Raw genomic sequence first — 15523 nt, forward strand, 5'->3', positions numbered from 1 at the left:
AAGCAAAACCAATTATGCAGCAAAAACAGAGCATGCACCACTTTTCAGAATTTTAGCACGGCTTCTCGGCATCATTGTCGTTGTTGCAATGCTTTGTTTTACAGGAGACTTGTGCGCTTGTGGGTGTTTGGTGAGTGGTGTCACCAATCACCATGAGCCCCGAGCGGGTTCAGACTCCCTGCATGCCTGGCTGTGCTAGGTGTCCCCGCGTCTGATGAAACTGGGGTCTTGGCAGTTGAGCCAAGCCCGGGCTAGGTTTCCTTCAAAGGCCCCCCAGGTTTGGCAACACACCACCCCAGCCCACGCTCCGCACAGAGTGGTGTCCTGTGTTGGCTCGCCCAGGACGATTCGGTCAGTCGCTTTGCTTCACCTCTCCTTTCTTCTGACGTTCTTCTCCATGGTGGCATCACGTGAGATCTGTCTATTAGGATGATTGATGGCAACAATAGATGACTGTTGCCATCTCTGGTTGCGGACACCTGGAGCACTAGTCACGACAGCTGCCTCTGCTCTCTCGGCAAACCCGGTATCTCGGTGTGCCCACGGCAGCCCTCTCCCTTGGTGCGGCATGACTGCTGTACAGCGTGGACGGTGTAATCATCATGCATTCTCTCAGATGCGTGGAGTCTACACCACTAAGAGAGCAACATTTGGCACTGTGGGTGCGCTGGCATAAATGAATGGAGACAAATGTATTTTTTTTTGGTAAGGTATTTGGTGACACTGTCAACTGGTATGCTTGCAGCTAGGCTAGCAATGGCCGTGGTGAGGTGACTCGCATCCCAAATGTCCCAAGATGTCTCTGTCACATTTCAGTGAGTGCGTTGGATGTGCTCGCAAGAATGGGACATTTACAATAAAAATATAGCAATTCATTCAAGATAGATATTAAACATATTTTTAATGAATCTGTATATGCTTGTAGTTACAGGGTCAGAAGGTTAATTGACAACAAGATTTGCTTGCTTTATTTCTTCTAGTTTTGTAATTTATGGTTCTAGGTGCATCAGCAAAAGACATAGGCATAGTTGCATGTTATCACTCCAAAAATTGGGGTTCATACAGCATGAACTAACTGTAATTTTGGATGGTGCTCAAACCAGAAGTAGCATGTTGCTATTTTAGCGGTTGCTGCTCGCGAACTCAAGAGACTGGAATTGCAGCTATTGCGACTTCAAGATGTAACGAGATTTCAGCTGCTCGTCAGACCATGGCCAGGCAGTGGAATGGATCCTTAATCCTTTGGGGGTGCGTGCTTGTTGGTTTAGATCGTGAAACTTCCAGAATTCTCTTTGCCTTGCGATGTCAAAATGTTGAAAAAGATTTTTCGTGTGAAGCCAGCCTAAAAAATCTGTTTGCTACATTGTTACAGGTTTGTCACCCTGTTTTTTTTATAGCAATTTATAACTGCTGTAGGCAACACCGTGGCCCACCGCAGAGCACAGCACCTCATGTGGCAACTACCAGAAAAAAGATGCGAAAGAGGGTTATAAGACAAGGCCCACCATGTAATCGATGCCACCAGCCCAACAACTCACAAGACCACGTATTGTATGCAATAAATTAGTTGTCGTCGTTAACCTGTCTCGACCACGACATGCCGGCAGCGGTGGGATCCAGTGTTGCCCATGAGAAAAACAAAGTCTATATCAAAATCATAGGAGATGAGTGAACATTGCAGTATGCGCTTCTGCTCTTTGTTTGTATTGCAGCCACCAACAGCTTGTCAGCTACCCTTGAATAGACCCTTTTCAAAAGTGTGCACCAGCCATACTATGTTCACCCTGCCGGACCAATCAGCCGCCTCTCTCTTATAACCCAGTGATGTGATTGCTGCGCCATTTGTGCCAAACTGCACCAAAGTGCTTATTCTGCTACACTTGCTACATTTGATCAAAATGTGAGGAATTTGCGCCAACATTGTACCAGAACTTAAAGGCCGACGACCAGACTCGAGATTCTGCAAGGCAGAAGACCCTCCTCTCCACGCCTTCGGGCGAGGGAAGCGAAGGATGGAAAGAAGGGACCAAGAGGGACGGGCGTGGCTGGAAAGGGTAGGAGGGAGAGGAGGAAGCGGGCGAAAAGTGGAAAGCGCGAACTGGTCGTCGGTCTTTAAGTTCAAATAAATAATACTGAAAATATAACAGCTTCAGTCCTCGCTACCGGGGCGACTTGTTAGTGTAGGCTCTTACAGGTTTACAGAACTTTCGATAGTCGCCTCAAATAACATACCATTCGATTTCGCACCAAGCACTGACAGTACTCAGAAGTTTCGCAACAAGTCTCGTGTTCGTGGTCTGTTCTGGTCGGTTAGTTAGCTTGGTTGAGTGCGCTTCTCACCACATAGTGGTGTAATGCAGTGAAGCATCAGTCGCGAACTAGGCGTCGCGATGTTGCATGTGTTTCTTTGCCGCAGCACACCCGCGTACTAAGGGGAAAGGTACTCCTCCAGAGCAAGACTCGGTGCAAGCAGTGGCGTCACTAGTGTCAGCGGCACCGGGGCGGTGGCACCGATCCTCCATCCCCCCCCCCCCCCCCCCCCCCGGCTTCATTGCCCCCTGCCTCTCCTCCCGCTCGTCGCCCGCCGCGACACCTCCTCCAATAACGTATACAGGTGATCTGTATACGTTATTGGCCGTAACTTACCTTCACGTCTTGCAGAGTCACAGAATCCACTTATTTTGCACCGCGACCATGGCAGGGTTCGACTAGGTTCGACAAAGCGTTGGCGCAGCAGACGACAGAGCCGCTGTGGTACAAAGGAGAGACGAAAAAAAGGGCAGACCCTCTCCCCGTGCGCTCGTCGCTCATCCGACGATCCAACTCGGCTAATCGGCTCTGGGGTGCTCGAATGTTGTTGCTATGGTAACCTGCGCCTGCTCGTGTATGACATGTTGTAGTAGGAGGAAAGACGATGGAAGGGGGCGAACCGAGTACTCCCATTAGTCGTCGCGCGGGCTTTTGGGATTTTCGCAAAGGGTCTATTATAAACGTCTTTCTTTTTTTCTTTTTTTACTACGGTTCTTCAGGTAAATGCAAGTAATGCAAGCACAAACATATCAGCGGGATCTAGCTGTGTACCTCTTCATCGGGATATTTAGTTCCTTTTTCACTTTTTCAAGTTCTTTGAGAGGGGAGCTTTACCAGAGTGATTCATGAAAAGACAAGTGCCCACTCACAGGATGCCAGCCCCACGTGCAGAATGTTGACCAACTGAAGGAACACCATGATGCAGTCCACCTGTCCCGAAAGAAATTAAAAGCGCGCTGCTTCATTCCGCGAGGTCGATGTCGACTTCGCGCACAGATCGCCTCGGAGGCCGTTGAGGAATCCACCGTTGTGACAACGCTAGGATCGCGGCGAATCGAAATTACAGAATCACGACGTTGCCAGGACAAAACCTAATTAATTCGCGCTGAACACACCAGTCGAAGATGCGTACCACGCGCCGCAGAGTTTGCACTGAGCCGTTTTATGGACCATCCATCCGACCATGCTGCCAATGAGAGGGTACCGAGGAGCTAACGAGACCTTCGTCTGCTATAGGGTCGTGACCACACAAAACTAGCATTCGGCATCCGACACTCGTCAAATGTGCCGGACGCCGGCACAATACTCGAAGGAGAGAGGTTTTTGGCAGTTTGGTGGGTAATCAACACTCGCTCTGCACGAAGACATCTGAATCGATCCTTCGTGGAACGGGACCCTACTACGTAGAACAGACGTTGCAGAAAATAGGGAAATGTTTATACGCTGGCGTTTCCGCAGGTCACTTTTGTCAAGCATTTTTGAGACGCGGGGCAAAACAATTTCGGAACCGAAAATAAAAAAACCTACTGAAGTCAGCGAGTGCTGTTGCTGCGTCAACATACAAAGAGTTTAATAGCGTTACAAAAGATTATTATAACGACAAAATCTAATAATCGTCTAATACGAAATAAAAAATGGAACCAACACTGGGACCAACACTAATTAAAAAAAAAAAATGTTCCCACGTTGGGAGACGTGTGTATTATTTTTTACGTCAATTTTGATTTTATTTGTAGGGCTTTTGAGCGAACCCAGTCTCCTTTTCTATTGACAACGAGTACTACAAGACGCAATTGCCCTTCTCAATACTGACAAAGCCTGGCAGGTCGTCACGTGACGCGGCTGCCGAAATTGAAAAGGTACAGCGGCACACAAAAGACATGTAACGGACGCCTCGCTGCGGCGAGGCACCGAAACACACTTCTCCCGAGCGATGGAATGTCCGCTCGTGCTTCTCGCGTTCCTCGGGCTACCGCTTCTTTTCTCGTCGGGTTTGAAAACCATGTTTCGGGTCCTCGCCGCTGCAGAAGCTGTGCGCTGAATACCAGAGTCTCCGGAAATGCTCTGCGCTACCAGATCCTCGAGTTCCAAATATGCGACCGGGCGCTCTATGCCTCCGTCATCGAACTGCCAGGCTTTGTGAGTACAAAGGAGGCTATGCCTCAAGCTAACCGCGCTCGTAATGCGTGTCGAACAAGTGGATGGTCAGACTTACCAGGTAGAGGTAGCTGTTGTTGGCACGGTCTCCAGTCACGTTATCGAAGGCGGCCAGCATACCCACCCACAGAACCTGGTAGAGAAAAAGAACAAAATTAATATGTCACGTGCAATCGTAAGATACACTTCCGTCGTGAAAAAAGTAGCGTTATCGCCGATGGTACATCTATTCATAGATGTACATTTTAGGAAGTTAAGGTACAATGCAATAATAGTTATCTTTTTTATGAATGTATCTCGTCGTAGTTGCAGTTGGTCACACAAAACAACAAAGTTATGTTAAAAGTTCTTTTTTTTTAACTTAACGGCGACGAGAAGCGCTGCGATTGTTTATGGTTCATTTTCCGACGCGATAAAGATATTAGGGAGTTTCGTGCCGATGACTCCGATAACGGTACCCGATTTTCCGCCGTGGCCTTCGTGCACGCATCGCAGGGTTAGCGGGGGCGTATTAGGTATTGGAACGATTTACTAAAGCTCTCTATCGGCACATTTGAGTTTGAATTCAGCACTCTATGACAGCGTTCAAAGTAGGCGCAACATGCGGAGTTCATGTCTAAACTGATACGCATGACTCGTCTCACGTCTCATATTGACACGCCTGACTGCGTGCACTAACGTCGAGTCACAACCGCGAGTCATCGGGTCTTCCAGGCTTTCGCATGAAGCGTGGCAAGCAATTCAAGGAGTAACTTAGTACGGGACATGGAAAGCATGGATGTCCCGCGACTGTCAAGAAAATACACATATCAGAATTGCGTTTTCAGATAAGATCGAACAACAATGTCCGATGACCATTTCTAATTTTGATGAAAAAACATTTTGCTGGCTCCATGCCGAGAAAAATAAAACCAATCCTTGTTTTCAAAAAAAAAAAAAAGTTTGTCTTTGCGGGAAAAATTTGTAAGCACCCTCTTAGTCACGTACGCGTTTTGCGTATCGCGCGATGTTGACATTTTCAGCGGCTCCCCCCAAAAAAAACTGTTCTGGCTACGGGTATAAAATATATACTGACAATTTAGGCAGAGAAAGGATCGACAAAAATAATTGATCATTAAGTATTAGGGCTGTCATTTTGAGAAAAAAAAAATCGCGAACACGGCACATTGCCCAATAACTCTCAGGATCGAAGATTTTTTTTCTACGTATCTCTAAAAGCTAAAGTTTTCAAACTTTACCAGTATGTTGCCCTGTATATAGTGCACCTTTGCGTAAAATATTGTTGTCCTGGTTAGCGGGAAAACTTTACAGGAATCGGCTCACACAGCGGCATTTAACTAAATAAGCATTACTTTGAAAATCATTAAAAAAAAAGTCCATTTTTAACATTCTTCAAACTTTCTGCAATTGACCTTTTCAACATGTACTAACAGAGTATGCAAAAACATAATGCAATATTTGTGTGTCTTTGAAGTTATAAAGCGAGAAATATGGCCAAATTGACGTTAACGCGGTTGCCATAAATGGGGCGTGCACATACCCGTTCTTAACAATTTCATTGTTATTAGAAAGCGTAAAAATGCTACGGGGTGTCAGGAAAAGACAAATTGACAGCGCAAAGTTGGGCGATAGTTTTGAAGAGAAAATTCCTAATACATTTTCGTACAACCGAAAAAAAATGTCCATGGGCCGGAGCTATCGAGGTGCGCCACCCTGCATGTAACATGCTTCGCGGTGCCTGTTTCAACAGCCGGCGTATAGCGCCTCTGTCTACGCGACGTAAAGGAAGCAACCGGAGTGACTTTGCAAAGAGATCAGCGTACAGCCTTGGCGGTAACATGATATAGAGGTAGGGCGCGGCAGAACCTGAACCTGCGCCGCCTGTGAGCGCCAATAGATCCGTCGCCGTGGAGGGCCGCACAACGCGTAGAGAATAAAGATACTTAAAAAAAAAAAAGAATTTCGATTGAGTGAGATTGTTTGTAATTTAATTTATATGACAACGGTTTGGAGAATCGTGAAATCCAATTTGTGTAGGCTCATGTGACCTACGTCAGCGATGGTGCAGCAAGCCACTTTAAAAACAAGTATACCAACTACAGGAGCAGCAGAGCAACAAGTACACGCCAGCGAAGTGCATTTTTTCCGCAACTGGACATGGCAAGAGTGCCTCCGCTAGAATCGGGAGTCGTGTCAAGCACCAGGCAACGTTGTACAAACTCCGACGGCTCCCCACGTCGGTGATCAAGTCGGCGTCAGAGATGGTTGCCCCACCGAACACTTAACTGCCGAACGAAAACTAATCGACCTCCCGAAAGCTGACGCCAAAGCGTTCAGGGGCATGAAAGCAAAGGAGTGGGACTCTATCTGTTGTGCGTGGAATGCAGTCCTGTCACTTGTGGCAGTGCACGCGGTCCCACATTTCGCAACCACAGCTGTTTTAGCACGAGCAGTAGGCGCAGAAAAGATATATATTCTAAAGTGAAGTCTCCTACGGCTGCGAAAAGCAGATCGATGTCGCGAGCTTGCGGTGCCACTGAGAAGAAATGAACAGTGATCGCTATAGGAAAAACGGGGGAAAAAATGTTCCTCCTCGGAGTGCCAGGAGAGCTCCGTGACCGACTTAGGTCAGCGTCCGGCAGAAAGAATGCACGCGACAACCGCCGAATGTGCACAAATGATCTTGATTCATTAAACTTTTTTTCAATTGTACTACTTTAAACATGCGTTCTTTCTTAACACTATTTAAACCTGGTCGTCAACAGCCCAGCCTCCTTACGAAGGGTAGGCTCCGAAATTCACTGCTTGGAGAAATCTGTATTTAAATTGCTGACTTGTGCTTCAAACTCAACTGTAATCTTTTGATGTGAATTCTTATTTTTCACGAACTCCTGTCACAGTACTTTTTCTTCACAGATTTACTACATTTCTCGACCCCTTTCTTGCCCTTGTTTGAAATCGGCAACGTCCAATATTTCTCTACTCCCGTTACAGCAATTCTGTAGATTTAGCGCTCTGTAAAATAAATAAAATAATATCGCAAAGCATTTTTTGAAGGGCCTTATAGAACAGATTATGAGCCTTGATCTGTGAAAACTAGAAGAAAATTTAAGATGGCCTTCATTTTAAACTGATTTTCCAATTATTGCAAAATCTGTAACCTTTCTACATTCTAGTGTATCGTTTTCAATTTCAATGGCAATTTAGGCGAATATAGAGCAAACGCGTCCATATCTTATTATACAATTTGAATTTCCAGTCTTTTAATATCCGGGTCCACAAAGCTCCGAATCGCTTCGTAATCGAAAATGCATTTTTACCCTTTTATTTTATGCACAGTCTCTGGACAAAAACATATCAAAGCTAAGGCGACAACAGTTTTTCGTTTATAAATATCCAGAAGGCCGATTTCACGCAAGTTGCAAAAACGTGCGCGTGTACCGACAGCGAATTAGTAATTTTGTTCCTCAGAGGAATTTTACTTCCAGCAAAAAAGTTCGATTATGTTTTTGCGCTTGCACAATAAGTAAAATATATATTTTGGTAAATATTTAAAAAAAAAAAAAAATGTCGACCGGAAATGATCGTTCGATCTTATCTGAAAACGCCCCAATACAGAGAATCTCTGTAAATCGGATTTTTTTTCTTTTTTTAAGTATCTTTATCTTTTAAGCGTTGTGTGGCGCAGAGAGAGAGAGAGAGTTTGGGGGTTTATGGCGCAATAGCTACGAGGCCATCTGCGCCAAACTAATTTTAGGTTTCATTGTACTATAAAGTGGGTTTTAAAAACGGATAATCAAAAAGCTAAAATCGCTGTAAAAGGCCAACACTACCAAAAAATTCTATTATTCGTTCAAAAGAGACCAGAGGATTCTCTCCCAGAAGGAGAGCAGGATGAAATGGAATATGATATTGAAAAAATTCAGGGAAATGAATGCGGCGCTTGGGCTCAAGGCCTGGGCACAACCACAAGATATTCAAAACAGTGAGCCTATCACCACACTGACCGCAGACTGGTGGATCTTCTCCCGAAAGCAGATACCTGGGTTATAAATGAGTGTCCGATTCTCAAACGGCACAACAACGTTTCATGACGTCGGCTCTAGCATGAAGAGCTTTCCCAAATTCCCAAAGCCGGTTTGGCAACATGAAGCTTGTTATCGCACTTCATGTCCCATTCCAATTGCCAAGAATGAAGAATCGAGGACTTCACCAAGGGCTTAATATCTTGATAGGGTAAACAGGACAGAGAATGTGGAAGGTTACCGGCACACCCTGCAAGCTTGTCGGCTTCTTCATTGCCTTGTATGCCAATGTGACTGGGTACCCAACAAAATTTTATATTCTGGCCTCCATGCAAAGCAGAGTTAAGTTTATATCGAATCTGCTGTACAAGCATATTTTTAGTGTCTTTAAGAGAGCAAACTGCAAGAATCACACTTTGAGAGTCAACAAACAGGACTGCCCTCAGTATTTTCCTATTAATAATGCATTCGATCGCCATTGATACCGCATAGAGCTCCGGAGTAAAAATGCTGGCAATACAGTCAAGTCGTTGAACCTTGGAGAAGCCTTCAGAATACACAGCGCAACCGACAAAAAAGGAAGTCTTGGCACCATCTGTATAAACATGATGATAACCATCCTACTTAGTTTGCAGTTCACCAAACTCTTGCTTAATTACAGCATGGGAAATGCCATGCTTGTTAAACTTCGCGAGAGACCAGTCGGATTCAACTCGCTGTGCTTTCCGAAGTGGAATACCATTGGCTTTCTTAACAAGGCCGACCTGGTCCAGAGGAAGGTGCAGAGAATTGCGAAGATGTTCAATACGGAAGCTTAAGGGTGTCACAATGCTTGGTTTATTTTCAGAAAGGCGAAAGTACCTTGACCTTGTAAGTGAAGAGTAAGTCGGATGCTGGGGGTCGGCCAGAATCTTGTAAGCATATGTTAGACTAAGATATCTACATCGTTTGTTCAGGGACAGCTCATTAGATTCTGCATACAAACTGAGGACGGGCGACGTCCGGAAGGCTCCTGTTGCCAGTCGCAAGCCAAGGTGGTGAACTGGGTCCAACATTTTAAGGGCAGAGGGCCGAGCCGATCCATACACTACTGCACCGTAGTCAAGACGGGATTGTACAAGGGCGTTGTATAACTGCAGGATACATTTTCTATCAGACCCCCAAGACGTGTGAGATAAAACATTAAAAAGATTTGAGGACTGAAGGCATTTTTGCTTTAGCGCTTCAAGGTGGTAAATAAAGCTCAGCTTTTTATTAAATATTACACTAAGAAATCTGTGCTCCTTTCTAACTGGAATAAGGGTTCCATTTAATTCCAGGGATAGATCCAAAGACAACCCGCGGCGCAAAGAAAAAGGCACACAGACCGTTTTTGAAGCAGAGAATCTGAACCCATTTTCGTCGGCCCACTTTGACAGTTTGTTTATGGCTAACTGCAACTGACGCTCACAACTGGAAAGGTTAAGAGGATGATGAGATCTGTATATCATCAGCATAGAGAGAATATCTAATTGAAGGTGTCAGCAGTCGTGTAAGTGAATTCATTGCTAGTAAAAATAAAGTCACACTTGAAACACCCCCTTGAGGGACTCCGTTTTCTTGAACAAAGGAATCAGATAGGACTGAACCGAGACGAACTTGAAAAGTCCTGTCCATCAGATATTCCTTTATGCATCGCAACATGCGGCCACGGATATTATAGACATACAGGTTTCGGAGAATCCTATACCTCCACGCTGTGTCATATGCCCTTTCTAAGTCGAAAAAAACTGCAACACAGTGCTGCCTGTTTACAAATGCTTCACGTATCACAGCTTCCAGGCGCACTAAGTGGTCAATGGTAGATCGACCTTGGCGGAATCCACACCGATTATTATCCAAGACCCTCTGGCTTTCTAACATGTATACCAGTGGCCTGTTTATAAGCCTTTCAAACGTTTTCCCGAGGCAGCTCGTCAGGGAAATTGGGCGATAACTAGATGGTTGTGAGGGATCCTTATTGGGTTTTAGAAGGGGGATGATATGTGCATGTTTCTAAGCCTGAGGGAAACATGCTTTTTCCCACAAAAGATTGAAAAAGAGGAGGTTTTCAAGGGATTCTGAAGAAAGGTGGCGAAGCATTTCATAGTGAATTTTATCAGGCCCAGGGGCAGAGAGTTTAGATACATTAAGGGCCACCTCAAGCTCGCATCGCGTAAAAGGTTGGTTATAAGATGCTGAATTTCCTCCCGACATGACAAGTTTTTGTCGCTCCGCACAAGCTTTCAACTGTACAAAGGTAACACTGTAGTTGGCCGAACTAGATGCATTTTAAAAATGTTCCCCGAGTATATTACCAATGTCTCGTAGTGATGAAGGAGCATTAAACGTTGGAATAGCAAAGCACCTATAATCTCCATTTACTTTCCGATATCTGTCCCAGGCCTCTTTGGCCGGGACAAAACTAGTTGGAGAAGAGATATACTTCATCCACGACTTCCGCTTTGCTTGCTTCCTAGTCCAACGAGCCTTAGCTTTTCGTCGCTTGAACTCAACAAGGTTGCGTGAAGTGGGGTATCTGCGAAATCGGCCCCACGTCCTATTCTGTTCTGTCCGGGTTGTGGCACACTCCTCATTCCACCACGGTTTGCATTTTTTGTGTATATTACCAGATGTTTGTGGAATGGACTGCTGAGCAGCCTTTAGCATCTGCTCAGTAACATAGAGAGTAGCGTTCTCAGGGGACATAGAAAAAAGAATCGAAGGATCTAAAGTGGAGTGAAGATTAAAAGGCGTCCAGTCAGCCTTGTCTAACTTCCACGTAGGGACCCGCTTTAAAAGATTAGGCAACGGGATGGTGCTCTCCAAAATAACTGGATAGTGATCACTTCCAAAGGGGTTATGAAGAACCTTCCAGGAAAAGCAAGGAAGTAATGAAAGTGAAGCAATAGAAAGGTCAATGGATGTGAATGAGTTGTGTGCCGCACTAAGAAAAGTTGGCTCTCTCCCGTTAAGAAGGCACAGCCCAGAAGACAATAAAAGACGTTCAATTACACCACCACGGGAGTCCTGACGGGTACTACCCCACATGGGATGACGAGCGTTAAAATCGCCTAAAATGAAAAAAAGGATGAGGAAGCTGTCCTACAAGTCCCTGCAGCTCTTGAAGATTCAAAGGAATATTTGGTGGCAAGTATAAAGAGACAACGGTTACAAGGCGGTCCACGAGGAGACGCACTGCAACAGCTTCCAGTGGCGTGCAGAGTAGGACTTGAGAGCAAGCGACTCCACTCTGCACAACCACTGCAACACCACCAGAAGGAGGGGAAGCAGGACGGTCTTTCCTAAAAACCTGATGATGTTTTAAAATGTTAAAATTTTTTTTATTGAAGGTGGGTTTCTTGCAAAGCAAGAGCAATGGGCCGAAGCTCATCCATGAAATAGTTAACATCATCAATATTTCTTAAAATACCGCGACAGTTCCACTGCATATAATGTAACTTCGTCATCTATTAAAAAATGTGTAAACATGTAAATATATAATGAGTGAAACATAGTAAAATAGATAAAACCATGGAGAGTCAACAAAAATTAAGATATGGCCACAATACGGCTACTGACGGGGTCATCATTTGGGCGGTACTACAGGCTGTTTCTTTTTGGATCTGCGGGAGGGCGTCTCCCATTCCATGCCATCCTGGTCAGACCCAGAAGTGGACAGAGTGTCAACATCTGTTGGCATCTCCCCCTACTGAGAAGTGTCCATTGGAGTCGATACGGAACTTGTCCGGCCTGGCCCACGGGGGGGCAAGCCCCGGCCACGGCCGACTGGAGGAGTGGCGGACAAACTGGGCAAGGGGTCACCCGAGCTCGTCTTGTCCCCTCCTTTCACAGGAGCTGCATGGGCTCCATGCTGCTCCTTTGGTAGGGTGGCCCTCTCCAGCGAGCAAGAGCGAGAAACTCGCTCCCTCTCCCTAGGAGGGGACCTAGGAGAAGGGGAAGGCGCGGCTGCTGCCGGCCTGTCCTTGGATGGAGGGGCAGCACGCGTGCTACCACCAGGGACTGGGGGAAGCTGCTGCTGCCCCTGTTGGGGAGCTGGAGCCCTGAGGTCGGCCGCCAAGATCTCGGGAGAGACCTGGGTGGCCCTCGACTCCGAACGTGGTGCTGGGCCCCTGCGCACCACGTCGGCAAAACTCCCCTTTGACACAAAGGAGAATCGCTTCTTAGCTTCTGAATATGATAGGTTCTCCTTCACTTTAATAGTAAGGACGTCTTTTTCGTGTTTCCACGGGGGACAGGTACGATAGTAAGCGGGGTGTGGTCGACCGCAATTAACACAGTGGATCACAGCCTCCTCACAAATGTCAGAAACATGGCCCTGACTGCCACACTTTGCACACGTCTCCTTCCATCGGCAGCTGCGTGCTCCGTGACCAAAACGTTGGCAACGGAAGCACCGCTGGGGGTTGGGGACGTAAGGGCGAATGCGGCAGTTCAGGTATCCTGCCTTGACGGTCTCTGGGAGTGTGTGCTTTTCAAAGGTCAGAATAACATGTTTCGAAGGAACCTGTTCACCATTTTTCCGAAATATGATACGTTTGACAGCGACAACGCCGGAACTTTTGAGTCCTTCGAGGAGTTCTTCTTCGCTTGTGTACAAAAAGTCATCCTCAGAGAGGACTCCACGAAGGGTGGTAAGTGTGCGATGAGGACTCACCGACACCTTTACGTCAACAATGGTGGTCAAGTTGAGGAGTGCTTCGCTTTGTTTTTTTGTGTTTACCTCCACAAGGAGGTCTCCAGAGCACAGTTTTTTTGGCCTTGTAGGAATTAAAACCCTACAAAATGCTCTAGAACTTTGGCTATAATGAAGGGTGACATCTTTGCAACTGTCTTGTGTTCATTAAGAGAGTGAACAACAAAAAACCTTGTGAAGGGTTCCATCTCGGGATCTTTGTCAATGTTTTTTGTGTTCAAGGCAACGCCTTTTAAAGGCGTGTCCTGAACGGTGGAAGGGTGGGGCGCCATACGAGGGCAAAGAGTGCTCAGAATCCGCGGTGCACAGCCCACCACCGAGCCCAACAAGGGGTTAGGTAACGCACCATAACAAGAAGGGCTTGGCTGGAGACGTTACGCTAACAGTGCTGCCGGGAAACTATACCCAAGTGTGGATCAAGACAGAGGTCTATTGCCACCCAAGGTTAGCCCTTGCCGCCAAAGAGGGATGAAAAAGGAGTAAGAGAAATGAGAGAGAAGTAAAAGAAACAGGAAAGGTAAAGATAAAAAAATTGGAGGGGATAGTAGAAGAAAAGGCGACTAGACTGAATCATCCTGACCAGGCCTTACCAGGACTCCCGTCTACGAGAAGCGGGGGCCGAAGTGGTGTATTGCCTCACCCGGGGGGCCCCGAAGGGTCCAAACCTATCCCGGGCTCGGCTCAACCTCCGGGATGACCTTTTCCTCGGACACGGGAAAGCCACGCACAGCCAGACGTGGGCGGGCGAACCCGCATGGCTCGGGCTCCGTCGTGACGCCACTCACCAAACACCTGCTTTCACAGGTGCCCCTCGCGGGGCACAGGCGGCGCAGGTTAAGGTTTCGCCCTGCTTTCACAGGCTCCGTGGTGACGCCACTCACCAAACACCTGCTTTCACAGGTGCCCCTCGCGGGGCACAGGCGGCGCAGGTTAAGGTTTCGCCCTGCCCTACCTCCTATTGTCGCGCGCGCAGCTAAACAAGTAGGCAGCGCGCCAATGGCCTAACGGTTATCACGCTTGTGTTCCGCGCAGAAGGCCAGGGTTCGCTTCGTAGCCGCGGCTACCCGTTTTTATTGACTCTGTAATGTGATGTTCAGGTAAATTCGAGAACCGTCTTGCTGATTCGAAGAATGTTTTACGCACCGAAACTTCTACGCCGAATGTTCCAGAAGCCCACGCGTGTACAAGGGGCTCCGCGTGGCGAGCCGGAGTCAGTCTAGCCCCAACGCTCAATCCTGCGGTTTCGCCGACATCGACGCCCGTGACGCTCTGCTGTTTTCTTCTGTTCCCTTTTTGTTTTGGGCACAAGTTCGCCCCATTAAACGTTTAGTTTCTTCAGTTATCATCGCCTCATCAATGTCACTCGTGACACTATATCATGTTACCGCCAAGGCTGTAGGCTGATCTCTTTGCAAAGTCGCTCCGGATGCTTCCTTTACGTCGCGTAGACGGAGACGCTATACGCTGGCTGTTGAAACAGGCCCCGCAAAGCATGTTACGGGGTGGCAAACCTTGATCGCTCCGGCCCATGGGCATGTTTGGGTCGATTGTACGAAAATGTATTTGGAATTTTCTCTTCAAAACTACCGTCAGCCTCTGTGCTGTCAATTCATCTTTTCCTGACCACCCCGTAGCATTTTTACGCTTTTTAAAATTAATGAAAATTGTGAAAATGGTTACGAGACGCCCCATTTAAGGCAACAGCGTTAGCTTCAATTTGGCCATATTTCTCGCTTTATAACTTCAAAGCCACACAAATATCGCATTATGTTTTTGCGGATTCTGTTAGTACATATTATAAATATTGATTTCGGAAAGTTTAAAGAAAGTTAAAGATGGTCTTTCTTTAAATGATTTTCAAAATAATGCATCTTTAGTTAAATGCTCCTGTGTGAGCAGTTCTTGTAAATTTGTCTCGCTAACCAGGACCACGAAATTTTACGCAAAGATGCACTATATACAGCGCAACACACTGGCAAACCTTTAAGACCCTAGCTTATAAAGATACGGAGAAAAACAATCGTTAATCCAGAGCGTTATTTCGCAATGTGCCGCGTTTGCAAGTTTTATTCTCACAATAACGACCCTAATACATGGTGATTAACACTTTTTATAAATCCCTCCTATGTCTAATTTATCAGTAAATATTGCTCGACTCGTATCCAGAACAGCTTTTTGGGGAAGCCGCCCGAAATGTCAACATCGCGCCTAACGGAAAACACGCACTTGACTGAGAGGGTGCTACAAATTGTTTTCGCAAAGACAAATGTTTTTTCGAAAACAAGGATTTATTTTA

At 46.4% G+C, this 15523-nt stretch overlaps 1 protein-coding gene across 1 annotated transcript in view; it reads right to left on the reverse strand.

Moving 5' to 3' along the window:
* The window catches only part of LOC8023440, a gene marked incomplete at its 5' end in the record, with an annotated part of 103520 nt that overhangs the window by 74087 nt on the left and 13910 nt on the right, over window positions 1-15523 (reverse strand). The window contains 2 exons of the mRNA XM_002401139.4: window positions 3180-3240; window positions 4526-4600. Coding sequence (XP_002401183.2) covers window positions 3180-3240; window positions 4526-4600 — 136 coding nt within the window. The remainder of the gene's footprint in view (window positions 1-3179; window positions 3241-4525; window positions 4601-15523) is intronic.

The sequence above is a fragment of the Ixodes scapularis genome, unplaced genomic scaffold (assembly GCF_016920785.2).
Source record: "Ixodes scapularis isolate PalLabHiFi unplaced genomic scaffold, ASM1692078v2 PGA_scaffold1__304_contigs__length_218370807, whole genome shotgun sequence".
NCBI lineage: Eukaryota > Metazoa > Arthropoda > Arachnida > Ixodida > Ixodidae > Ixodes > Ixodes scapularis.